This window comes from Pinus tabuliformis, chromosome J, assembly GCF_031772625.1.
Source record: "Pinus tabuliformis cultivar Carrire ecotype Pingquan chromosome J, CPIR1, whole genome shotgun sequence".
NCBI classification, from domain to species: Eukaryota; Viridiplantae; Streptophyta; class Pinopsida; order Pinales; family Pinaceae; genus Pinus; species Pinus tabuliformis.
This window is the reverse complement of record NC_142295.1, coordinates 397666509-397694194: the sequence shown is the minus strand read 5'-3', so window position 1 is coordinate 397694194 and position 27686 is coordinate 397666509. Positions and strand designations below refer to the sequence as shown.

Genomic DNA, 27686 nt, shown 5'->3' with positions numbered 1-27686 from the left:
CGAAAACGTGATTGAATCTGAGCTTGATGTGAAAAGTGATTCTTCACGGACCACATTCATTAAGTCAATTTCGGTTGAAGATGGGTCAGTAAACGATTGCACGGCCTCATATGCAATTTCATATGGACTTAAAGGCATGACATCACCAAATGAGTCTATCTCAGATTCAGAAGGAATGATCCAAGGATCATCATAAACAATGGTGTCTGACGTAATCATATGAATAGTTGCAAATGAAGACGATGCATTGATTGGAGGAAAAGGAAAAGTTCCCAGTAAACCGGCATCTTTAACTAGTCCTACTCCAACATCCTTATATGGGATAGTCGTTTTACCGACATGCTGAATGCTTTCAGAAGAGGCTGGGTCAGATGAAAAGTAAGCCAGCTGGTCTATTGTTACGATCTTTCCATTATGAGGAAACTTTGTAACCCGAAAGACCGATGAAACGACAGCTATCATAGTGTAAGACCAACTACGACCCAAGAGAAGGTTGTAATCTAGAGGGGCATCAACCACCTCCACATCTAGATTAACGGTTTTTCCTTCAACCCCTATAGGCAAATCCTGTAGAATGCCAAAAGGATGAAACCCACGACCATCAAAGGCCTTTAGAATCGTCGGGGATTGATTTAGCGAAGGAGAACCAAGCGATCTCCAACACTGTATCGACATAATACACGTTGAGGCTCCCTCATCAATCACAGTCTGATGAATGGGCCTGTTTTTGACTATCACTGGAATCTGGGAAGCCATTTGATGAGGTAAGCGTGGTGTACTATTTTCCAGATCGAAAATTATTAGGTTCGAGTCCTGAACGTCAACAGCTCCTATAGCCGACAAAAGTAATTTACGCTGTGCTAGACATGATTGCAACACTTCCAAAGCCGACATTGCTGAGGGTGAAACAGCTAAATCCTCAACAATGTTATAGTTCTGAGCCACTCTCGCATGTGGATTGAAAGCTAACTTTCGAAGTATACCCTTGGCGGGCAGTTTGATTACCAAGTCTGGATTAGGTTTCTCGATCTGTAGTGGATCGGAACCAGGAGTTGAGGTTGATGGATTAGAATGAGAAGATTCTGCTTCTTTACCATCAACAGGACTTTTACTACCATAATCATGCGATCGAGTCGCAATCCTAACGTGGGACATCATCAGTATGGGTTCTTCATTGGCACTCGAGGAAGAACCTATCATCTTACTGTCTTTACATGGAAAAGGATCCTTCAAAACAGTAGGTGTTTGGGAACCTTTTACAATCTTCGCAACCTCTGCACGATGAGGGCAGTCTCTTGTAAAATGTTTGTTGTCACAAATGAGACAAGGATAACGAGGTTTGCGCTTTTAATCATTAGATTCCGATTTTTCAGGTTTCTCCTTTGAATTTTTGTCCATTTTATTCTTCTTATTCCCTTTCTTCTTCCCACCGGATTTTGATTTGGCTGTAGATGACTCTACAACGTGAATATCAGCGGAAATCTCCGTTGAATAATCTCCTGTCGAGGAATCATGCAAGGTTATGATAGGAGAAGAATTCTTGGAAGACTTCTTCTTACTTTTAGTGTTAACCATATCAATCATACCATCGGCGGCATGAGATCTCGAACGAGCTGCAGCGATTTGATTTTGCTTGGGAAGATCGTGGATTTTCTCGTGTAATGTACCTGACTGAGTATAAACCAAGTTGAGGTACTGTGCTTGAGCAATTACTTGCTCCTTAGTAACAACTCCGGCTTTAGCTACATCTTCAGTGATCTTTGGCAACAAAGACTTTACAAACCATTCATCCAAGATCTGATCCAGAATAAAAACCTTCACTAAACGTCGTCGACGTCTCCATTCATGAATATGATCTGAAATGTAAGTGGACATCGATTGCTTTAACGAAGTTAACAATTTCGTGCCATTGTCATATTAGACTGGCAACTGAAAATGAGTTAAAAACGAGGTAGCTAATTGACTAAAATTATAAAAAGTGCCTCGCGGTAACTCAATGTACCACTTGGCCGCAAGACCAATTAGAGTGCGCTGGAAAAGTCTTAGACGGATTGAATCATCTGAAATGGAGTTAGATGCACACGAGAGGTGATAAGTCATCACATGGTTCGACGGGTCCTCTCCTGATTTGCCTTCGAACTTAGGAATATCACTAGGAAACTTATTCGGCATTGGCGGCCAAAACGGAAGATAATTAATGGGATCGTTCGTTAGGCGTGACAAGTCAGGCAAGTCCAAAGTTACGATAAATGGTAACTGATGATTAGGGTCCCTAAAACTCTGGGTCATGAGACCAGCCCCAGGAGGAGGATATCCAGGATAACTAGGAATAGGAATTGCATTTGGGATATTGTATCCTCCTGGAAAACCAGGATTAAGCGCACCGTACTGGGGTTTCTAAGGTTGTTGATATGTGTACCCAGGGTATGGTTGATACTGATAGACTGGCTGCTGCACAGCAGGGCCGAAGTGGTACTGTCCCTGGTACGGTTGATAAGTAAATTGTGGTTGGCTTGTGACAAATGTACTTGAACCAGGTTTTCCTACAGGCATCTGAACCGAAGTTTGAATCGTAGATCCAGACGGAGGTAAAGATGTCTGAGGAGTAGATACAGGAACAGTAGAAACCGGAGCTATCAATACTCTGGAAGTAGGTGGGGTAGATTGAACAGATTTCGCGGCAGTTGCAACAGTCGTTTGAGGTGGAGTACAAGGCGTACTAGGCCCAGGCTGAGAAACTACCAAAGGTACATAAGTTTTAATATTAGACTGGACAGGTTGCTGGGGTGTACCAGAAACTAAGGGTTGTCCAGTTTGAGATGACAACTGTACATTTGGTTGCAACACCTGTTGAGTTTGCGATGGATCCCACGCTAAATTCATTCCGGGGTACGGACCCATAACAGGTTGAGAATATTGAGGACCATAACCAGGTTAAGGGTAGGATTGATAATTCAAAGGTACATTTCCCGTTCCTTGAACATATGATTGACCGGAGGGTGGTTGGAAACCTTGGTTCGAGTACTGATCTTGGGGTTGATACCCTTGAGGCACGTACTGATACTGGGGTTGACCTTGAGGTATAAATTGATACTGGGGTTGACCTTGGGGTACATATTGAGTCTGGGGTTGACCTTGAGGAACGTACTGTCCCGTAGGTATGTACTGTCCTTGAGGTTGCCCCCTAGGCGCAAATTAGGTACCTTGAGGTTGCCCCCTAGGTGATAATTGAGGATTTTGAGGCTACCCCCCAGGCGGTAACTGGCCACCTTGAGGTTGAGGATTGGGAATGGAGCCTGACATCATGAGAATATCTTCTATGCTCAATGGCTTAGCACAATTGCTTCCAGTTAATAACCCTTGTTCAATGGGTTGAGGAGATGCTCCCAAAAAAGTACCAGAAAGTGACTGATACCGAGAGGGAACAGAAGGACCGCCGTACAAAAAGGATTCAGGCGATTCAGTAAACATGTACGACTGTCTTGACATATTTAACAAAGTATAGTAACCTCTAGGTGTTGGGTGATAAGGAACACGAGGTGGAGAAAAACTTAACTCTGGGTTTTCTAAGAAATTAGTCAAAGAAAGATACCAAGCACTGCTCCTAGGTGGACTGTAAAAAATTGATTCACGCTCCCTTAGCTCAATAGCAAGTTGATTTTCAGGAATAGGGATGCCTACTTCTTCTTCCGGAGTAGCAAGTTCTTCGATAGCTATAAGTCCAGAAGGAATATTTTGAGTAATTATTCTTTCTGCCCTAGGTGAACCAGGACCACTAGAAGCTGGAGAAGCAAACCCCGATGTCGGAGTAGCAGCAAATTCACTTTCAGGTTTGGATATTTCAGGTTCCTCACCTATATCACTAGTAGACGAAAAGCTACCAGTAACTTCGGAAACAGACACTGATTGTGGATTATAATATGCTACTAAAGCTTGAAAATCAGGATGTACCACCAAAGAAGACTCTCCTTCTTCAGGTGACCCAACTCTACTGTCTCTAGGAGTTACGAGGACTTTCAACCCTTCAGGCTGGCTCGGTGAAAACTCAGGAGGTTGGCCCCGAAGTCTACGGGACTTCCTCGGTAATTCAACCACGGTTAAAAATTTTTAACTACTTCACACGCAAACAAAGTAAAATCTCAATGAAAACCACCTAAAGCCTCTAAAGAACCAAACAAATTTGAATCACACACCTAAAGAATCTAGGAGATCAAACACACACAAACAGTAACTTTCTATACTGAAAACACTAGTTGGTGATGAAATCCAATGTCGTAGATTTCAATACAGAAATTGTGGTTGGAACAGTTACCCCGGCAACCTGCTTAATGAATAGACTGGCACAAGTTCCTCCACTTAACCGTCTCGAGTGAAGAGAACCCCCCAGAAAATCCAAGTGAGTCTACCCGACGTCTGCTCCAGGTACAGTGGGATCTTCCCACCACTGTCACCTTAGGAAGAATCCTAAAGAATATGGCCACTAAGGTTACCAACTGAAACAAATATACCTGGGGGAACAATCTACGATCCGATACGCATGCAAGGGCAGAGTAGAAAGCTCAATCCCCTTGAAGGCTCCTTGACATAATCCAAGGTTTACCAACAAGTGACCCCAGGCGACAATGGTTAATCCGAGGTTTATCGTTTTTAATACGTGAATATCTGGCGTCGTTTCCAATGAGGAAGGATTGATTCCCACACTGGTTAGGACACGATCTCGTGCTTCTCCTTTAAGAGGAGCTTTCCCAGAGCATAAATGCAACAATTGGATTTCTTCCCTACCACAAGATACAACTACTTGTTTGTTTTTACTGTCTTGGAGAGTTAATTACTCTCCTACTCCAAGACACTAGCCTAAGGTATGTTGGTGTATCAGAGCCCTAGAAATAAAAATGTTGCTAGATGAATTTTACTTTAAGCGTTATTTTTATTGGTTTTTGTTTAATTCAAAAGGTGTGGAGATGAAACTCGTGGTATGAAGACTCGACTCAAAATCACTAGAAATGCACTTAAGATGATTTAAACAATCTTTTCCCTTCGATGAACTTCTATCTAGGAAAGAGTTTGAGAATGCAAATTCTTTGTAAACACAAATCTTTCTTAACAAACAAATTAAAAGAAGATGTTTTGTCCTTTCCAATGCACTCAAAATGAGACAACTAGTTATTTTCACAAAAATTTCCCTTTTCTTTTCAAAGCACTCAACCACTACAAAAACAAACTTTTTCCAAAAGAGATTTTTTTATTTTATAAAACACTCAAAACTATAGAAATGACTAACTTTGAGATCTATAAATTATATGAACCTATTTGAAGTCAAAGCCTACAAGATGTCTTTTTAAGGATGTTTTACTTAGCTAGATGTAAACTAAGGACCAATTTATGCAGAATCACAAATCAGTAAAAAACAACCAATTTTGTTTTCTTTTTAAAAATGAAAATCCAAACTTTTAAACACAAGCTTTTCGAAGTTTTGTAAAGAGAAAACACAAAGAGGATTCCTAAACAAAGGTAGATTTCATTAATGGTTAGACTCATAAGAAGGCTGGTAGAAACCAAGGTGATCTGAGGTCCCTACAACTTCTAAGCTCAGAGCTACTACAAGACCAAAATGAAAAACAAACCCAACAAGCAAAACTCCTAGGAATTTCACCTAAAACCCTAACACCATTGAAATCAACCTAAGGAAAGCTTCTGACAGGTTATATGCAGGTCTGGGCAGTGGATAATAACTTCTAAACAAAAACTAAGCTGACTAACAGAGGAAATCTTAGGTTTTCCAAAATTTTGACAGGGTCCGCAGACCCACAGTTAACACAGGTGTGGTACCACTCTGTGCTAAAAGCAAAAGTGCGGATACGTACGCACTGTGTCAAAAGGCTAGGGTGCGGTCCTCTCCCAAAGTTATGAAAAACGAAAAATAACCCTGGATCTACAGTCTCTACCCAATTCCACACACAGCAAGCCAAAAACAGAAACAAAAACATAGTTTCTCAGGTCAAAGTAAAAACAAGGAAAAAATCAAGTTCCCCAGTATGCTCGCCATTTTGTCACACGGAATGAGTCGATCTTGCGGACAAGATAGACCTTCCTAGAATCTAAAAAAGACGTAATGATAAGCAAACCAATCACACACTATCTTTCTCTAAATATGCTTTTATAAACAAAGACAAACAAGTGTTTTATGCCTACCTTAGGTCCAACGCAAGTTTGTGGAAGCCTTCCCTTCCTTCAATCCAAATGAGCTCCCTTGTCGCGAATCTGCAAACACAAACAAGCAAACAAATTAAATAGCACCTGAGAAGCCAATATCATAAAACATATTTAACATGAAAGTCAAGGAATTCATGAAACAAATGACATGAGAGAATTTGTTGAGAAAAATGAGTTTGATTGTATTAATTCAAATCAAAGAAGAACTTTACAACCTGTGCCTTGACGCTGTACAAGCTCCTCCCAGGGTCCAGCAAGAAGTCTCCTCTACTTTGAAAAGTTTCACTCTCTTCTCGATGAAGCCAAAAAGGTATGTGATATCTCCTCTCAAGCTCAACTAGAAAGTCTTAATTTCACTAGCATTTACCCTCAAAAATGTTCAGCTTCCAACCTCCTCAGCAACCAGCCCAATGCCTGAATTTATAGTGCAATGGAGGGAAGTTACTAGGTCCTCCTTCAAAGGGATAAAGCCCTCCTTCAAAGGGATAGCTCCTCTCATCAATGGATTAGCTCCTTCTCTTTTGGGATGCATGAACCACCTAAGAGCGCCAATCCACGTCAAAATTACTTCTAGAATCATCTAGAATTAACCCAAAGTGGGTTTTTTAGAATAAACTTGCGCCTTTTTGACTTTCGCAGGGGTCCGCACCCACACCTTTAGGGACAGAGCAGGCAGGTCCGCAGTTTTTGTAAACAGGAGGTGCGGGACCACAGGCAATAGTGAGAGAAAGTGCGGAACTAGAGCTTTGTTGATTTTCAATGTCTTTCTCTCATTTTCAAAGCTTGACATGAAAAGCTGAGGTCTGAGACTTTGCTTAGGAGGTCAGTACAAGTGATGATAGATCCATACTGACTGCAAATAATCATGGTGACGATATTTTTGTGTAACACATACACAATGACCCATCCTTCTTATGCACCAATACTATTGGAGTAGAGAAATAACTTTGACTAGGTTGAATTATATCAGTCTCTAACATTTCTACAAACATATGTTCATTTTCACTCTTTTGGGAATAAGGATATTTGCAGGGCCTGATGTTTGAAGGCAAATTTCCTGGAATAAAATGAATAGCATGATCATGATCATGAATAGGTGGGAGGCCTTTGAGAGTCTCAAACACCTTGAAATGATTGTCCAAGACTTTTTGGGGATCTAGAGAAATAGATGAGTTCAATGTTTGAACATCTAGTGAGCATAATTGTAAAATTACACCCGATTTTTCTTTATTCATAAGCTTTATCAAGCGATTAGAGATAATTTTATTTCCTGGTTTCCTTGCGATACCCTGTAATTCAACTTCCTTTCCTTCCAAAAAAAAAATCAAGAAAATTTCTTGAAAATTGAAAGTATCGTCCCCAAAGATTGTAACCATTAGACTCCTAGTACAACATTAGAATTGCCCATTGGATTGGAAAGAATTGACTATTCAATACATAGTCCCCCATGGTTAGGTTGATATTATGGCACTTTCCAAATAAATTTGTAGTTCCTCCATTTGAAACCATCACTTGACACTCTAGTGTTGGATAAAGGAAGAAATTCAATTCGTTGGCTATCTTACAATGGATAAAACTATGGGTACTACCATAATCAATCAATAATATTACCTTTTTCTTCTTGATATATCCTTCTATCTCGAGAGTTTGAGGAGTGGTAAATCCTGCTAATGAATTACAAGAGATGGCTAGATTCATTTCTTCTTTCTTGGGGGTTGGTTCCAGGTGTATATCCTCCTCTTTTGATGTCTCTTTTTCCTTTTCTTCCTCCTTTTCAAAATCTATGTAGAATAATTTATTCTGAGCATAGTTATTACCTTTAATCTATTTTCTAACACAACTGTAACAAGCCCATTTTTCTCTTTTTTCCACAAATTGTTGTTGTGTCAAACTTGTAGTTTGTTGAAGACTAGGAGCAACAATACTTCCATCTTTATAGTTGTGAGTGGTAGACTTCTTGGTTGCCATAATTTTGCTTTCAACTTTTCTTGCCACCCTGAATGCCTTCTCCAAATAATCAGGTTCCCAAAGGCAAACTCATGCTTGATGTTATTTTTTAAAGTCCCTATGAAGACATCAATCCTATGCTCCTTAGGAATACCAGTTACCCTAATATTCAATTTTGGAAGTATTCAATGTGCTTCGCCATTGAACCGTTTTTTATAAGATTTATCAATTGGCTAAAGAAGATGTCGCTATTTTTATCTTCATAATGTTCTATCATTTCCTCTGCAAGTAGTTTATGAGAATAAATCCATCTATACTATACAAACTGATTGGGTTCTAAATATAATGATGCAAAACGTACCTTTTGTGAGGGTTGCATGTCCTGTAGATAAAAGTATTGCTCCATATTTAGTATCCATGTTACTTTATCCTTTCCATAAAACTTAATCATATCTATCTTTAGAATGGGGTGGTTCTTAAACCCCACATTGGAGTATCTAAAATCATAATTCATATTCTTTTTTTCCTCATCATGATTTTCATGGATTACCTTGTCACCACCTGGAAGCCTTTATTGCAATAACTTTGTCAAAACTTCCTTCAAACCTTCCATATCTACTTTTAAACCATACATATTAGCTTCCATGCCATCTTTCAAACCTTCCATGTCTACTTTTAAACCATCCATGTAATATTTGGTTGCTCTTTGTGAGAGCGAAATTCATTGCACGTGGTCCTGTAATTTTGATATGTCATGTTGAAATTCCTCCTCTTCACGTGTCATAGTAGGTTTTCTAAGGGATTAATGGGTGTAGAATTATTTTGTTTTGGAGGCATTTTATAAGCAAATGCTTATATCTATGCTTCAATATTCCCTTTGAATAACTTCAAATTAATTTTTCAAATAAAATTTTAAAAATAGATACATTTTTCTTGCTTTTTTTGGAGCTCGATATTGCAATCGTTGTATCTCTGTAATTTCATATTTCTAAGGTCTGAAATTCAGTCCTGTGGTATCCCTATGAATTTTCTTTCCAATTCCACAAGTTAGACCAATATTGGATTCTTCAATAGATTGTTATGCCAGATACCCAAAGATGACATGATTATAGATTAGTTCAGTAGAGCGAAGTTGTAAGAATACGACATGTCACTTTTTTAAAATTTAACCTTTAAATTGTACAAAAGAAACTACAATCCGTTAAATTTTAGGCACAATTTACAGAATTCAAACCTGATGTTTGAAACGAAATTTATGACAATTTTCCCTAGGTCACTTGCTTGAGACTGAATTTTGGAGCATGCAAAAACCTTAACTTCTTCAAACCATATCTCAGAAAATATAGTGAACCAAAATATGGAATTCCAGCACAAAGTTCACCAATATTTCAACTCCATGGGATTAGAATTTCAACTTCTGAATATTTGTAGCAAAAAGGTTAAAATTGGAAATTCCGCGATGGCCTATTTGAAGCAGTGAAACCCTAGAATCCAAAGCTTTGATACCAAATGTTATGCAACTAGCTCACAAATAGATAGATTAACAACTTAAAAATTATCCTATTTGAGGGGGAAACCTCCCTTACATTACATAAATGAACAATTCTTGAATGATACAAATGACAAGACCTCCTTTGTATATATAGGAGTCTAAGGGGTCACAATATAATGGAAGCCTACATAACAATAATAATGTAAGGGCACAACAATAACAATAGTGGGATTCTATGGGAAACAACAATAATAATATGTAGGTTACATGGGCAAAACAATAAAAATAAGGGGGTTACACTAGTATTATAGGGACCTAACACTCCAAAGATTCTATATGAGAGTTAGAACCTTCTAAGTCAACATGAGTTGTAATGTCTTTGTCCTGGGCTAAGATTCCTTCATGTCCTTCATAATGGTTCTTTCTTCTGCTCCGTCTTTGAAAGTAATTTATTTTAGCCTTTCCTTGCTTCCTCCTTGACCATAATTTTTTCATGTCAAGATAATAATACCTCCAAATGGAATTCACTCATGGAAATACAACATTAGTCTTGAAATCTCCTAGTCTATCTTGTTCCTTATGCAACATGTTGATAAATATGGCACAAAGTGCAGGACTGAGAAGGAGGCTCAGGGATTATGTAGTGCATGGTTCTAGGAGGTAGTGAGGAAGGTATGTTCACTATGACTGCACAATGTGCAAAGAATAAGGGACTAGAAGATAAAATTGCGTAGTTGAGGGAGATAGTGATGCAGTGAGGTATGTTTGATCACTATGATTGCACAATGCACAGTTCAAGGAAGACCAAGCTAAGTGATTAGAAGTTACAAAAGTCAAGGAGGAACCGAGGCTTTAAATTTTACTAATATTGTACAATGCATAGTGGATGGTTGGCTAGGAGAAAGATTGTGCAGATTTCAGGGGAAAGAGGTAGAGACTGAGCACCGTGAATGTGCAATCCGCAATCCTTGGGGGAAATGAATGCACAATGTGTAGTTGCATGAGGAAAGGGTGCTTACTATGACTTAATACTATGTATTTTTTTTATTTATAAGAGGGATAAAAGATCAACAAGTTGCGAATAGAGTGAAAGATCCGAAAATGGCTAAGTGTGGGATCAATGTAGTAAGACAGAACAAGACATGCAAACAAGTCCTAGAATAGTGATCTCACACTTGTATAACATCAACACAAGGAAATAGAATGCACGATACCCAAAATCAACACAGATATCTTGCATCGACAATAAAGAAAAACTTATTTCTAAGTGCGACAATTGAAATGTAGTTACACGACACTTAAAAAAATAAATTACAACATAAATGTCAACTGCAAACAAAAAGTGTGATAAGATATGGGAATGTCTCTAGTGCATATTATTATGACATATAAGATCAATTAATGCAAAAGAGTGTTCTAGAGTTGACCCTAATGATGCACTAAAGTGTGCCACATGCAAGAGTGAAATCATTTACAAACGCCAATTGTGACGGTAAGAAAAAATGAAAACAACACTTGCAAAAGTTTAAGAAAATGAAAGAGACACAAGTTAAAGTGAAGAGAATGCAAAAGTGGCACTTTTGAATGTGGAAGAAAGAAAAAACGATATTTGCGAAAGTGAAAGTGACACTTATGAAAGAAAAAGTGTGCAAAAGTGATAATTGAGGAAACTCACTGGGATGATAATACCACTGAAACTAAGAGTGATAGAATTACTGACTCACAATATTTCATGTTGACTGTCAACTAAGATTGCGCACTAACTATAAAAAAGAATTGGGCAGTCACTGTATTTATCAACTGTGCAGTCACTTTTAACAAGTGTTGTGCAGTGAATATCATAAGGAGTTGGGTATTCATTGTCACTAGGCATTTATCAGGAACTACTTCCAAAGACTATGTAGGCATTACTTTCAAGGATTGTGCATTACTGACTCACAATATTTCATGCTCATTGTCAACTAAGATTGTGCACTAATTGTAAAAAAGAATCGTGTAGTCACTATATTTATCAACTGCGCAGTCACTTTTAACAAGTGTTGTGCAGTGACTATCATGAGGAGTTGGGTAGTCACTATCACTGGGCACCGTGCAGGAACTACTTTCTGAGACTGCATAGGCATTCCTTTCAAGGATTGTGTAATTCTTATCTTCAAGGGTAAATATTGACTACCGAGCTTGCTAGAAGAGGGTGCACTTGAGAATGCATCAAAAGACTAAGCATGTGTAAGAAAGTGGCTTCAATGGTTATAACCTTGGAGGAAGACTTGAAAACTTAGTGAAGCATCAATTGATCATGAAGTGACTAAAAAAAATTAACGAATGACAGATCATACGATCATAAGGAGGCTCCAAAATTAGAGTGTATGAAAATTTTTGGAGGATGTTTGTTGCAGTGACAACATGTCAGTCATGTTCTAAATAATACTTTAAATGTGGATGCCTTCCTCTTAGTGGTATACATGAGTTGTGGGTTTATTATTTTCTATGTTTCCCTCCCTTCCATTGGGATCTTCATTCTGGGAAGTGTGTTCTTCATGGATTTCATTTTTATTTTTCCACTCATTGTTTTCCACTCACCTCACATGTTTCTCCTTATTGGGCGAGCTTATACTTGCTATACATTTTGTTATACCCCTTTTTCTAGCCCCTTTTTCTCTCCACTCCTCCTCCTATAGCACCTCTTATCCCTCCCTTACCTCTTCTCTCTACTTCCTATCTGATTTTGGTTCTCCACTCCCTCCTTATGTTCGTCACGTCTGTTTCTCCCATCACTGGACTCCCTGAATGATTCATATTACATCATTATATTATTTTTCATCCATATCAATGCTTTCAGAGTGGAAAAAGTGGTGGAATCAACTCATAGGACCATTTTTACAATTGTACCTAGTTTGGCAAATTGTTGTTTGAAACCTTTCGGGAGTAGTTTGAGGCATCAAATAATGCTTTTGGGGGGTAAAAATTTCTTACATTTTTTTTTTTTTATATATATTTTCATCCTATTCTACACAAAAATACCTTTCCAACGACATAATAATTACCTTGATTAGAGTCTGTATGCAAAGGTTGTGCCACTTAGACATTGACCTTACTATTTTGACCACCATGATTTGATAGGATTCCACATCGGCCCCCATTATTTATGAAAAGGAAATAGACATGTGATCATGATGATGAATAAAATATAAGAGTCAATATTTTAACTCCAGTTAAAATTTGAAGGAGCCAATCCTAACCACTAGTAGGCTATTTGGCTATGTTATAACTGAGCCACTAGGAGGAAAATTGGTTCCATTCTTTTCGAAAAGAGTAGTCAAGAGGAAAGGGAGAGACAAAATAGAGAGTATTTTACACTATAGTAGCCCATGGGCCACATAACTCATTTTTTTTTTACTTGCATCCATTTTCCATTAAGAGAAAGATAGTAGAGAAGCCTCACCTTCTAACTAGGTTTTCTCTTGAAAGAGTTTCCTAGGATATATCTTATGTCAATTGTGGGTTCTGAATTTTTTTATTTAGATGATATCTATTCTATACATAATTATAATTTGCATGCATACACAATAAACAATAATTAAAAAATCCAAAAATATAATGAGAAATAAACCCTCATATTGTAGATTTCAAATTTTCTAATATATTTTAGTAGATCTATTGTGACAAATGGTCTGGTGCAATATCCATGGTATTTTATATATGATTGAACCATGGATAGACGTTGTCTCTACTATGTCCATCGTAGAGGTAGAAGAGGATAACCAGGCCCATCCATAAGCTTTGACCATTCCCCATCTTTAATGGATAGACCCGAGCCCAACTTGCATATTGCACTACAATGACAAATATAGAGATATCATTCATAAATATGTCCATACAATAACCTCTAAATTCTAAGATTGGGTTAGGCAAGATAGAATGTTTAATCTTGATAAATAGGTGTACTAAGAAACTAGTGAATCGATTCCTAACGTGGACAACTCCACCGGAGCATATTCCTCATCTTACTTGAAAACTAGAAATCTTTATTGGCATATCAAAACTCTCATGGTTAGAGTGTTAACTAATACAACATAAATTGAGTAAGAAATGATAATTGGCATGATTGAACTAATGGAAAAATTGGATAGTTTGAAAGCCTAAGTTACGGCTAGGAAATCGACAAACTTTGACTCATCCTCCTCAGATATTAAAAGTAAGCCATAACCGTTGAACTTGGTGGACTCACCAATTGAATTATGATCATGCTAACTAGATGTTTCAAGTAGAAGATCTATCATAGTGCATCCATTTTCAAGTTTATGACTTCATGGTTTATTTTACTTCTAGTTATATTTTCATTTTGAAAGACAATATGGTAGTCTATAGAATATATGATTGAAAATAATTGAACTTATGCTACTGGTCTACTTCCCAAGTGGTAGATCAATAATTGGTGATGATTATCTATGTGTCTTTTTTATCATAATATAGAAGGCTTGATATGAAAAAATAAATAAATGTGGGGATGTTTATTGATGTAAATATATACTAACTCAATATTGTTATCTCAATAAACCACATTAAAATATGTATAAAACTATAAGTGAAACTACATGATCAAAATGAAATATTTAATTATATTTTGAAAATGAGATTACTTTAAGCTATTTCATCTATTTTAAAAATGAGATTACTTTAAACTATTTCATCTCTATTTTCTTCTTACAACACTATGCCTTTAGCTTTTATAAATTACTCTACTATTTTTTTATAACACATTTGTTATCGATTTTTATTAAAATTAATATATATTTGCATTCAAACTTATTCCATAGAGATTGCACATTTTCTTTTTAACATAGTTGAGTCCAAATTAGTTGAAACAATACTTTGTATTTCATATATAAGTTAAATTTATTTATGGAATGTTCTTCAAAATTTATTATCAACCATGTTTTTGACTTGTTTTGCAACGTATTCTTTTAAAGTATGATTTATAATTTGGTCAAAATAGTAAAAATTAGAATTGTTTATTACATGAATTTATGTTTAAAAAGAAATTAAAATGAGAGTTACATTTATGGTTGAAAAAAATATTTAGTAATTGAAATTTGTTAAAATATATTATAATGATGTCCAAATTTGCATTAAAATTTTATCTAAAGGTATAAAACACATATATTGTTTTCTTCTTCATTTATGTTCAATGTCTACAAAGGATTTGTTGGTTCATTGTGGTAAGGCTAGAAAGATAGGTGCCCTACTACAAAAGATATATCGGCACTTACTAATGTTTTTTTTTTTCTCGTTAAGACTATGCTATTCTATTATGTACATAAACAGGAAAACAGTTACAGTCATGAGGTCATATTGCCAGAGGCCGAGGATGGCACTCTGGACTGACAGTGATCAAGAAAAACCACCCATATAGAGTCCACACCACTAAGACCGATCACCCACGCAGGGGCCCTTCCATGGAGACAAGACACCCGCGCAGGGGCATCACCACTGAGACAAAACACCCACGCAGGGGCACCACCACTGAGACGGATTACCCACGCAGGGGCTTTAAACCATTGAGGAACAGTGAGAGCAAAAATAGACATCCCACACAGGGGCAGAGAGGAGAAAAAGAAAACCTTCAACAAGATCCCTCGCAGGGGCGTAGACAGACATTGAACTATATATTTCTCGAACCAAACAAAGACACCCAAAACATACAGTAAGCCATTGTAGCGAACGTAGCAATTCATAGAAAAACCTGAGCATTGTCTGAAGGGTAGAGCCTGAGCGGGCGGATGACTATTCATCCGGCTCCTCTTCATAGATCCAGCACATACCTTCCGGGGGAGGGCCCCAATCGACCTTGTCCTTTTCTGAAGAAGGCGCAGCCTGAGTCAAAGGTGGGACGACGTCCGGCTCTGGGCGACCCTCTGGCAGACCCTCAGCGTCCCTGGAGCTTTCAGCCTGATGAAATTGTGTGCGAGGTTGCTCCCCGACCTCCTCCTTCGGTTCTTCCAGAAAAAGGACCGAGACATGGGCTTTAATATGAGAATTGCCCTGGGCACTGCTGAAGGAGAAGACCGCGGTTCCAAATGCAGGTAGCGGGGCAGAGCCCGAATCAGGATTACTGGAATCCATGAACTGGCTCGACTGGATAGGATGAGCCTCTGCAACTTGGTGGCATAGACAACGGCAGCATCGAGAGGGTGGATTTGCGACTGAGGGGCGTGAGGAACCACCTCTACCAGAGCCTTGATGGCTGATGAGGCGCTGTCGAGGCTTGACCATGATTTCCTTGAGAGCAGGAAAGCGGAACAGAGCAGGGTAAGGGGAGATGGAAGGTGTGAAACCACCGTCACCCACCCTTGCAGACCTGCAACCGCCTTCAATTGCCAAAGGGGCGACTTGAACCTTAGCTCTGAGAGCCGACGACCATAATCCCAATTCCAGAATCTGAACTTGACCCAATGCATAACATTCCATCCCCTCACCATACTTATGCTCCTCTGCTCTTTCTCGATCCCGGTATGCCATAACTGCACACTGAAATCGTAATTGAAACCCGGACAAGGCAATGAATTGTCGTCCCTTCGCGTACCTGCACTCACACTTGCAATCCATGGCGGCGGATCGCAGTAAATGCTCATCTTATGCTTGGGGCCGCCCATGGTAACCTGGTGGCATTCCATTCTCCGCGGTCGTGTCACCCGCATCCGGGGACGGCCCTTACTAATGTTGAAAATAACAACAAGAAATGCTAAAAATAACATTGCTATAGATAACATTTCATGATATATTCCAATTTTAATTTGTCCTTGAATTAAAATTGAGAATTAAAATTCGAATTTAGTCTCACTAGTTGTTTGAAAAATAATTAATTAATTCATCTTCAGTTAATTAGTTGGTGAAAATCAAGCATGAAGTCTTTGTGAAGACATGCAACAGTTATCCCTTTGATTGAGGAAGTTATCCCTTAATTAAGGAGATGAGTTTTATTTGAGTTATAATTAGTTAGCTCAGTTAACTGAGTTAAGTCTAGTTAAATAGTTCCAAATAGTTTGTGGAACTAATTGCGAGTTCAGTTAGTTAATGCTTGCATGCATGCATGCAACTAGTGCACTCCAGATAACTGAATATTCTCTCACAAATAACTCATGGATGCCAGTTCAGGCAAAGACCCAGTTGAGATTAAAGGCAGGGACAATGTACTATTAATTGCTAGAATATTCCCATGTGAATATCTCTTGTATGCAGAAGGAATTCATTCCTTGAGGATTGTGAAGTTACTATAGAGGTTAGAGGAGTGTGTGAGGTGAGAATTACACATGTGGTAGCTAGAGGACCCAGGAGAAACTGCGTAAGGAAATAGGAGGCTTGGAGGACAGAGGAGAAGGCATATGTGTTGTCTATTTTGTCTATGAGCAGGAGTAAGGGATTGTACTGAGAGCTGGATAGCTGTGAGAGCAAAAGCTTGTGTAATCCTGATATATTTCCACTTGTATGATATTATAGATAGTGGGGATTTTAGCTGAGGCTTTCCCGAGAGTATTCTTCTGTGTTTCATGTGTGATTGATTCTTCTCTGTTATATGTGTTCTGGTTGATCTTTAAGCTTCCGCAAGTTTGATTGTAGAAGTAGAATAAGTATTTTGCTTTAATACATTGCATAATCAGTTTAATCTATAGTGAGAATTTCTACATGATATCAAAGCAAAGGTGATCAAAGTGGAGAACAACATACAAAGAAGTTCGAAGTTCTAAGTTTGAAGTTCTTGATTTTAGGTACAAAATCGATTTCTTATCACATCTCAAAGTTCATCAATGGCATTAAATGGATTGAGACTAGAGTATGCCCTGGATGGCAGCTCGAATTACATAACATGGAAGGATCGCATGGAAGCCGTATTAGAGGACAATGGTTTTAAAGGCTTCATTGATCAAGAAGTCCCCAAGCTAGCGACAACTAATGCCCAAGAATTGGCAGAATGGAAGAAATGTGTGGCGAGAGTGAGGAAGATTCTTCTAGAGGGAGTTCGGGACCATATTGCCTTGAGTCTCCATGGGAAGGAGACTTCATTTTCAAAGTGGAAGACATTGAAGGATATATATCAAAACAACAATGACCAGAGGAAGTTGGTGCTAAAGGACAAGATTCGGAAAATCAAGTGTGAAAAGGGCGACGCGATCTCTACATATCTGAACAAGCTCACCACCTACAGATATGAGCTTGGAAGTGTAGGAATCATGACAATTGATGATGATATGACGAGTCTTGCTCTCCTTGGTCTTCCTAAGAGCTGGCATAGCTACCATGACTCAGTTAATGGAAGAGAGAAACTACCAGATTAGGAACGACTGTGGTCAGATCTGATGCAGGAGGAGATTAGGAGAAGCACTAGAGATGGTTCTTCATATAAGCATGATGATGAAGAAAATATAACCTTAGCAAGTAAGGCGAGGAAAGGTAAAGGGAAGGCTTCCCATTCCAAATCGAGTTCTTCCCATGGAGGGAAGAAGATTGACAAATCTAAAGTGAGATGCTTTAATTGTCATGAGGTGGGCCATTATCCAACTAATTGTCCATTGAAGAAATCTAAGAAGGGATCCTCGAAAGGATTAGATGGTGAGGCACTGGCCTCATAGTTTGCATTGGATTTTACCCTCATCACATGCATGGTTTCATCGATGGTGGGTTGTGTTTGGTACGTGGATAGTGGAGCCTCATTCCACATGATCGATGATAAGAGTTCATTTAGTACCTTGGAGGAGAAAGACCTCCAGATGCACATCAAGATGGGAGATGATGGAAAGTATCATGTTTTAGGTGAAGGTGTTAGCTACCTATACCAATAAGTTTCATTTTTCATGATTGATAGGGGAAGTTCCAAATATGCCCTACTTTGATGGTGCAAAGATCTCATATTTGTGTGCAAAAAACCTATTTGCAGTTGTTTGATACTGTCCTACTTCTGAATGGGTGATCCAACAGTCTAAGCTGGGTCATGCCATATTTCAATTGTTGTTGTAGATTAGAGAAAGAAATCTGTCCAAACTGTTTAATCTTGGCAGATCAGTAGTTAGGTAGAGAATGAAGGTTCCCAACTGCTTAATCTGGGGCCTTGGAAGTAATAAGGCTAGCCTTAGATAGAAAATCAAAAGGAAATGCCAAAGGAAAAGAAAAGGGCACATGAGGGTTTGCAAGTCTAAGTGCACCCTCCTTGAAGGAACAAAAAATGCTAGGCAATAGAATGGGTAGGTAGATGGGGTTGCAGAAGCATGATTTCTTGCATATCACTGGCCTAAGCAAAGGAAACACATGGTGGCCAGTGCAGATCTTCCTACTCAGCAGTTTTGTAGCAACAAAGTGAAGCATGTCTAACTTCCCAATCATCCCCTATCAAACTCCTTGCTAACATCCCAATACCACCTTTGTTCATGAGAGAAGTCAAACTCTTTTGTTGATTCTTGTTTCATAAAGAGCCACATTTCTTGTGTAAAAACCTTTTCATTTTGATCTACTCTCAAAACTAAGTTTGTTCCCTAAAACTTAGTGTCTATCACCTCTCATTCATATCCCCCTCCCATATTAACTATTAACCATTATTACTTAATTCCCTATATTCCCCTTTTCCCTACTACTATATCACCATTATATATAAAAAGCCCCAAAGTATATATTCCCCTCCCCTAGGCAATATAGCCTTATAACTTCAAAGGTTGGAGCACTAAGAGATTTAAGCGCAATAGGCAAAATAACGCCAAAAACAAAGTTTCGGGATTAAACCAAGATCTGCTTGGTTTAATAGCCCTAACCCCGCTTTGCAAACAAACATTAATTAATCCATTTGGCTTATAAAACATCGCAAAACCCATTTTCTCCACTTATCCAAAGTTTTGATTACAGCGCGCATCCCCAGAAATATTATTGTTTATTACCCGCTCCCCTCTGTATTGTCCTATCACTTTTGCTTCCCGTCGTCCGTCGGATCTGGGCCCTCCCATCCGACGGCTCACATTGATTTCGGACCGCCTCCGATGCCCGGACGATAGCTCCCAAAAATTATCAGAGCATGACGTCAGGGCTCGGACGCGTGTCGTTCCCAAATTGTATCGGGAGGTCGCCTGCCAAAACCGTTCCCGTACAACAAGCGGTCCGATATTACCGCTTACCGCCTTTGTTTACCGCCCACCATGTCACGCCTACGTCACTGCCACCTCAGCGTCACATCACCGCTCCATTTGCCATCGCCCTGAGCTATCCACCACGTCCCCCATCCACGCGGACCACTCACTGGCCGCCACGTCATCACTCCGTACCATGACCCCACCTATGACGTCATGCTGACGTCATACAAAAAACGCGCCAAAAGCCAAAATTTTCTATTTTGCCCGAAAAAGTCAGTTTTTCGCATTATTTGCAATATCCATGCACTGTGCTCTTGCATGAGTTAGAACGTCGTTCTCTACCAACTTTGAAGATTGCTCCCGTGCTGCCAGCGCCCTGAGTTCACCTGCATTGCCACCATTGCCCGAGTTTACCAGGTATTTATCAAAGTTTCCCCTCTGCGCCTCGTTTTTTCCATAATTCTCTGAGGAAACTAAGAAAAGAAAAACACTGTAAGTTCAAGAAATCTTCATGAACTACTGGTGCTCTTACACACTGTGAGCCCAATTTTACCTGCAGAAGTCCCTATTGTGTCCAATTCCCACAAATTTACAGTCTGTTTGCGCATTCGCAAACTAAAACCTCTGCTACACAAGTCCACCGGGAAAACGACTCTTAAATCCCAGTATTTGCTCATTAGACCTTTTTCAGGAACATTTCAACTTGTTTTCACCCTCATTCACCCTGTTTCTCCCGCAAATTGCCCTGCTATTACAAAATTCATTGCTCTGTGTTGCTGTGCCCAGAAAACCAAGCTCAAATACAATTAAAACTACCAATTGACCATGGAGACACCAGTGGCATTGAACATTCCACCCTTGAATGCCCCACAAAGAGAGCTAGAATGGCAGGCCCTGGCTGACAGAGACTACCAGATGTCAGAAGTAATCCCACTGTACAACAAGTATCATATTCATGTACTCAATGAGCTGAAAGCCAAACATCTCAGTGGAACTGATATTCTAGGGATTTGGCACTCCAATTTGCCCATTTTTAATCTTCCTCAAGTCAATCTCCTCCCAGATTTAATTCATCGATGCAGTGCCAACTATGATCCATGTCAAAGAGCTGTCCTGAGTCCCTCAGGTTCAGTTTTGTTCCATGTCACCCCTGAGGCTATAAATCAAATGCTGCACTTTCACACTACAAAGTCATTAACTCCTCTGTCCATGATGCACTTAATAGACCAAGGAGGCAAGTTGTCCAGTGCCCAAATCATAAAGATTAATCAGCTATTCATTGAACCAGGCTCTCAAAATGTGAGGACCCCTCCTATAGGAAATGTACATTTTAATGAGTTGGGCAGGTTGCTTTTGGATATGATCAGTTATGTCCTGGGTTACAGGTCAACTGAGGATGCTGATGAAACCATTCTGGCAATGATGTCTATCTTCTCCCCTTGAAAGCCTCCTTCTGTTCACTATGATTATGCTGCATACATTGCCAATAAAATTCATGAGAAATTGATGAATCTAGAGAGGGAAAGGATATTTAGATACACTTCTTACATCTAGCACTTGTTCCTATTTTACCAGCCTGATAGCTTCCCTATTACTCTCAAGAGGTTTGATGCTCAGGGAAACCCAAGGTCTCTGGTATTTTGGTCTTTAATCTTTCATCATACATCTTATTCACCATATAGCTACTGTGAATTCATAGACCTTTTTATCCATCCAGCCATGTCCTTGCTGTTGAGTGCCCCTCCTCCAAGATTGACAGATGAGATGCAAAGAATCCTCCGGCTCTCAAAGGCCTACAACATTGGGGATTGGTACTTTTACCAACACCATACAGTGATCAGAATATATGGTTGTGAGTTAGCCCCATATAGGCTACCAAGATATGTCCCTATGAGACTCTTTGCCTTAGAGTATTTCAGACAATTTGGAAATGCAGACATGGTCCATTTCCACAGCAAAAATAAGAAGGTACAACTCCAAGTCAGAAACCAGCTAGGCCCATTTATTTATAATAAAAGAGAAGAGGCATGGCAAGAAGCAGATAAGATCCTAAAGTGCCTCGAGTTGCAAACCAGTTTCCTCTGGATACCCTATGATCCCAATCATTTCATTAGCCTGAGAAGGGTCAAATATAAGTTAGCTAGCTATGATCATGTCAGGTTGCCTCATATTGAAAAATATGCAAATCTATTAAGATGGAAAGAGGGCACTCTAGAAGAGGCAAGTACTAAAGAGGAAATAGCACAAAAAGAAGCAAAGAAACTTGAGAAGGAAGCTCACTTGGAATATTGTGGGCAGGATTTTTCTCTTCCTCATATTCAACTTGGAGCAGCTACCTCATCTTCTACAGATCCCCACCAAGCAACTCAAACTATTCCTCAAGCAGCTAGCACAGAAAAGGGAAAAGAGATGGAGCAAGAGCAGCCACTCCCAACAACAGAACAGCAAGAAGAAATGGCTGAGGCCCCTATATCTACAGAGCAACAGGCTCAAGAAAGTGTGCCTCCAAGGCAGGAAATAGTAGTGGATACCTCGGTGCTCCAAACCCCGTTGAATGAAGAGAGAACCAGGAAGAGGGATGGACAACAAGAAACTCCCCTCACTACATCAGCAAGTCAACAAGGGGAGAAAAGGAAAAGATTAAACCCTTTTTCTGAAGAAGAGATGCCTATTGGGCCATCCATAGGTATGGGCCCCCCTAGCATGGAAGCATCAGCCAGTTCCTTCCAACAGGAACAAGAAAGACCACTTGGAGGAGAGGTCAGCTCCTCAAGCCAGCAAAGAAGGGTAGAATCCAACATAAAGCAGCAATTTATTGATATTAAGAAGAGGAATGAGCCAGTCAGACTCCAGCTTTACAATCACTTGCTCAAAATGGCTCCCACAAACCAACAGAGGCTCATGTCAGCATATGACATTACAGAAGGGAAGATGACTATGAGTCATTTCATGCCTATTATGCTGCAGCCACAGTCAGCTGCAGATTACATAAGAACCAACCTGGAAGTATTTGCAAAAGACATCCACCCAATGGACGAAATTGAGCTACATAAGCAAACAGGTGAGATGGTCTACTCCTCTCTTGTAGATAAAACCTTTCTAGCACACAAATTGCAAAATAGTCTCCATAATACTACTGCCCAATTAGAATTGGAGAAAGCATATTCTCAAGCCAAAGACAACAGGATTAGGTCTTTGGAAGATATCATTATAGAGCTTGGGCATGACCCAAGTGATCCCAAAGCTGTGCAGGCATTACTAAAGAAAAAAGAGGAAGATATAGCAGCTTTGAGGAAAATGGTCAAAATTTCAGCAACCCTTCACCCTCAAACAGAAGATGTTGCTTAGCAGAGAAAGGACCAAGATGTAGCAGCCATGCTGCTGACATTACACAAGCAATTGGTAGAAACAGAAGGCCGATTGATAGCAACAGAGGGTGCATTACAGGCAGCCCTGAAACAGAAAGAAGGAGGACAGACATCTCAGCCCCCTCAGCCAGTGATTAACCTTGAGGAACCTCCTCAAATTATAAGTCCTCCCACAGGACAAACAGCTGGGACAGGCCCTTCAACATCAGCACCAAATACAACAGCAGCACCAGCAACAACATCAGGACAGGCACCCAGCCTGGATATGCAAAATATGATGAAAGAACTTCAAGCTCTGGAGGCCCAGATGGCAGAGCTAAATGAGGCCAAGGAAAAATTAGCTACACTTAATGAAAAGTATGATAAATCAAAGCAAAGTGTAGCTGAAAAAACAAGAGAGGTAAAGGCTCTTGAGAAGAAAATAAAAGAACTGGAGAAAGAGCTCTCTCTTGACAAAGTGGTGGCTGAAATCAAGAAAGTCCTGTGGGCCAATATTGGTCAGTCTATAACAGATCAATGGCAATATATTGAAACCATCCATGAGCATATAGATCTCATAGGCAGGGCCCAAAAAGAAAGTTAGAGAGCAAGGGCATCTCTAGGCAATATGCCTGAGATAGCCAATAGGATGATCAATGTCCTTAACAACCGCACAGGCCCTCAGCTGGCAGCAATGGGTATCTCTAACAGGACTGATACCATTGTATTAGTAAAAAGGGTGCTCACTTTGAGAAATCTTGTGCAAACATTGGATAGAAGGTGCCAGGAAATGCAGACAAAGGTGAACAAATTCATGGAGAAATTTACAGCATTGCATAACAGAGGCCTTCCCAGCTTACTAAACAGTGCAGGAAGGTTACTATCCCATGAAAACTATGCCAAGAGGGTAAATACATTTGCTACAAATCAGATCACTGCAGCATCAAGTGCCCCAGAGGAAACAGGGCCTGCATCTGGGCAGAGTCTCTATGACAGAATAGAGAATTTGTTTTTTATCATGAATGAGATTAGACATCTATTTGAAGTGCCTCCAAATTACTACAAATATACTGAGGCAGATGAAACCTTAGGCACAATTTTGAGACATCAGTTGCCTACTCAGGAATGGTGGACAAGCATGATACAAACATTGCTGTGAACAAGCAGATTTTTCATTAAATTTTTGTACATCAATATAAATCATGATGTTCAGATAGTTGATATACTTACTATGACTGGAAAAGAGTGGACTGAGCCAACTCAGCAAACAAATTTGGACACTAAAGCAACAACGAAAGATGCAGATGACAGGGCTGAGATAACTACAACACGAGAGAGCAATAAAGGGCATATTATTCAGAATCAATGCAAAGCACCCTGCAGAGCCAGTTGCCCTCGAAAGTCAAGAACTTCTGACAAACAACAAGTAGCTGTTGTATTTTCATTAAAGTAGCTTTTAACTTTGTAAGAAATATCTTTGAAAGTTGGTAAGAGCAGTTATTGTGCAATAACTCAGAACTGAGATATTTTTATGGTATTTTTGTATATATGCACCCCCACATAGCTTATTGGGGGTTGTTGTTACTCATTTGTTCAAGAGAACTCGGCTGTATTTCCTCTGAAAGATATAATACAAAGGAGTTGTTGGTTTCCAGGAGATATGTTTGGCTTGGACGTGCTGTGATGAAATTATTGACTGCTGCAGGATTCTTGTGTTATGGCGTGATACAATAAGTGTTTTCTAACTGTATTTATGTTTTATCTCTTCTATAATCTGTCTGTGATGTATGGTGTTTAATCTTGGTAGAAAGGTAAAAGACTAGTTCAGGATTTGTCCATTAAAGACACCCTAAACTCAATCCTTACTACTAAATATGTTTTCTTCAAGGTTAGCTGCAACTGTGGAATTCTTAAATGCTCCCATTTGCTCTAATCACATGATAAGTCTTTATTCAGTAATTCTCTGTTGCTGCTGAGTAGGATTTGTTCTTCATTTCGTATTGCACTGTGAAAGAACTCTTAATTGCCTTTCCTGGTGTAATTTATACTGTTTTCTTTGCTAAAAATCAAAGTTTGTATCATGAATACCCATCTAGCCTTGCAGTGAACCTCTCTTTATCACAGACATCAAATCCTACTCATTTCTGGACTCCACATGCCCAATGGATTGAACTCTCCTTCATATTTGCATGCCCTTCCTTGAACAACAGTCTGCAACCAAAATTCAAACAAACTCTCACCTCATAACTAGCCTAAAATCCTCAAAAAACAAAGTTAAAACTAAAAGAGAGAGCCCTCTCTGATTACAGGTAGGCTAGAACCTGTAATCCAAAGCTTGGTTAGTGGTTACCCCGGCCGTATTCCCTCAGGAGTCAAAGGGAACAACCTGGGTGTTAACATAAATGGCGACTCAACTGGGAGTGAATGAAATTCATAAACCCCCTGTCTGATTTTTAATACTGTAGATAAAGCCTGAGTGACAGCCAGACAGCCTTAGAAACTGCCTCTGCTTTGCATTTGCAGGAGTATATAAAAGCTGCCTCAGTCAATCTTTATTCAGTCTTAAGTTCCATACAGTTGTGCTATACCTGATCAGTCCTTGTCAAATATCATTATCTTCTTTGAAAATTCTCCCAAAGAAAATCATAGAAACTGGCTCCTAAGAAGAAAACTCGCTATACAAGATCTAACCCAGATCCAGATCCATCACCTGAGTTCCAAAACCCAAACTTGATTCCAAGAATCCTTAAGAAACACAAATCAGAAGGGACTTTATCAGATTCAAGTTCTAAACCAGGATTTCAAACTAATATTCCAACCCCTGCTAAGGTTTCTCTACATCCTCATACCACTGTTACACACTCTCCTAGTTCTTCATCCACTTCACAAGGTGTCCTTTCAACCCCTCCATCAACTACACATACCCTTCTCATCCCCTTTCCTCCCCTTGTCCCATTCGTTCCTGTTATCCCTATTGTCCCACCAAACATGGCTAATAGATATGCTCCACTGCAGTTACCTGCCAATCCAGGGCCTATGCCCCAAGATTATCAAAGCAAGATTTCATATTTTGATGGTACTGGCTCTTATCCAGCCCTTCAACATACTAAGAAAATGCAGGACTATTTTGAAAATTATGAGATAGATGATGATGGGGTTAGAATGAAAATTTTTGTGCAAAGCCTAACAGGAGATGTAAGATCATGGTTTAGGTCACTCCCAGCAAACTCCATAGCTGACCCTGAAGCCCTGTATCAAACCTTTATCAACAGATGGGAGAAGAAAAAGGATCCACTTCATATTTTATCTGAATACAATACTATCAAAAGAGGTCCCCAAGAAACTGTCTTGGACTATTGTGCTCGGTTCAACAATGTCTACAATGCTATTCCCCAAAATCTCAGACCCCCACCTGATCTAGCTCTATACACCTTTCCTGATGGGTTTGATTCAGATATGGCATACCAATTAAGAGAAAGGGCTCCTCGAACTTTAGCTGAGATGCAAGACATAGCAGTTAGTGTAGAAGCTAACCTGATAGCTAAGAGAAATAGGACCAGAACTGAAAGAAAGACTACCTTCAAAGAAGAGCCTTCAGGCGGGGATCAGAAATTAGATGCAATAATCACTGGTATGCATAGGTTAGGTGACAGAGTAGAATCAGTTGAGAGGAAATCATCATGGGAAGCACCACAGAATAATCCTATCAGGAATCCCAATTTTAGAAGAAATCAAAATCCTAATGTTGGCAAGGCTAGCCCTGAACCAGAGATTAGACCTCCGTTCCAAGAAAACTATACTGAAGCATCCACTTCTAGTGAGCAGATAGATGATACCCACATTAATTTGATGGGCCTGAACGATGATCAGCAAGTTTTTCTGAGTCAAGAAGATCATGAAGATGAAGACATAAATCAGTTCCAAACCAAATCAGGTGAATCATTTGATTTCAAACAAGGCTATGACACAGCAGTTTTTGAAGTTCATAAGCAATACAAATTGAGAAGCAGAACTATAAATGTGACACAACCTGAGAAAACAAAGGATAGCCAGCAGCCTAAGAAGGTTATTGTCACAGAGCCAATTGACAAAACTGATTCAATTACAAATCAAGTAACAGTTGAAGAGGTAACCGAAGCATTTCCCTCAAATCAACAACCACTGGTTACACCTCCTTTACAACACAATCCAAGCAACACTTTCCAAAAGATGAGTAAAAAGGAAAAACCTCAAGATCAGATTGAAAGTCAAGAAGGAAACTTAATTAACAAAGGAAAAGTTGTTAACCAGAACACCAAGATCCAGTCTGAAAAACCTTTTGACTTAGAAGCTGAAATTGGTAAATTAAAGATAGCCATTCCTATTTCAGAGCTAGCCAAGCATAACATTTACAAACAACAAATCAAGAAGTCCCTTCAACTAACCCACAACAAAGATGATGTCAATGTGTTGGATGATACCCTAGAATTACTTTTCGGTCCATAAGTTGATGGAAAGACAGGAGCTACTGGAATCTTACCTTTTTATGTCAGCTTGCATATCCATGATAAGATATTACACAATGCAATGTTTGATTCA

At 39.3% G+C, this 27686-nt stretch overlaps 1 protein-coding gene across 1 annotated transcript in view; it reads left to right on the top strand.

The window, feature by feature from the left end:
- The window catches only part of LOC149227455 (uncharacterized), a 43085-nt gene extending 28048 nt beyond the window's left edge, over nucleotides 1-15037 (top strand). Inside the window, exon 3 of the mRNA XM_089380512.1 lies at nucleotides 14978-15037. Coding sequence (XP_089236638.1) covers nucleotides 14978-15037 — 60 coding nt within the window. The remainder of the gene's footprint in view (nucleotides 1-14977) is intronic.
- Nucleotides 15038-27686: the final 12649 nt, after the last annotated feature.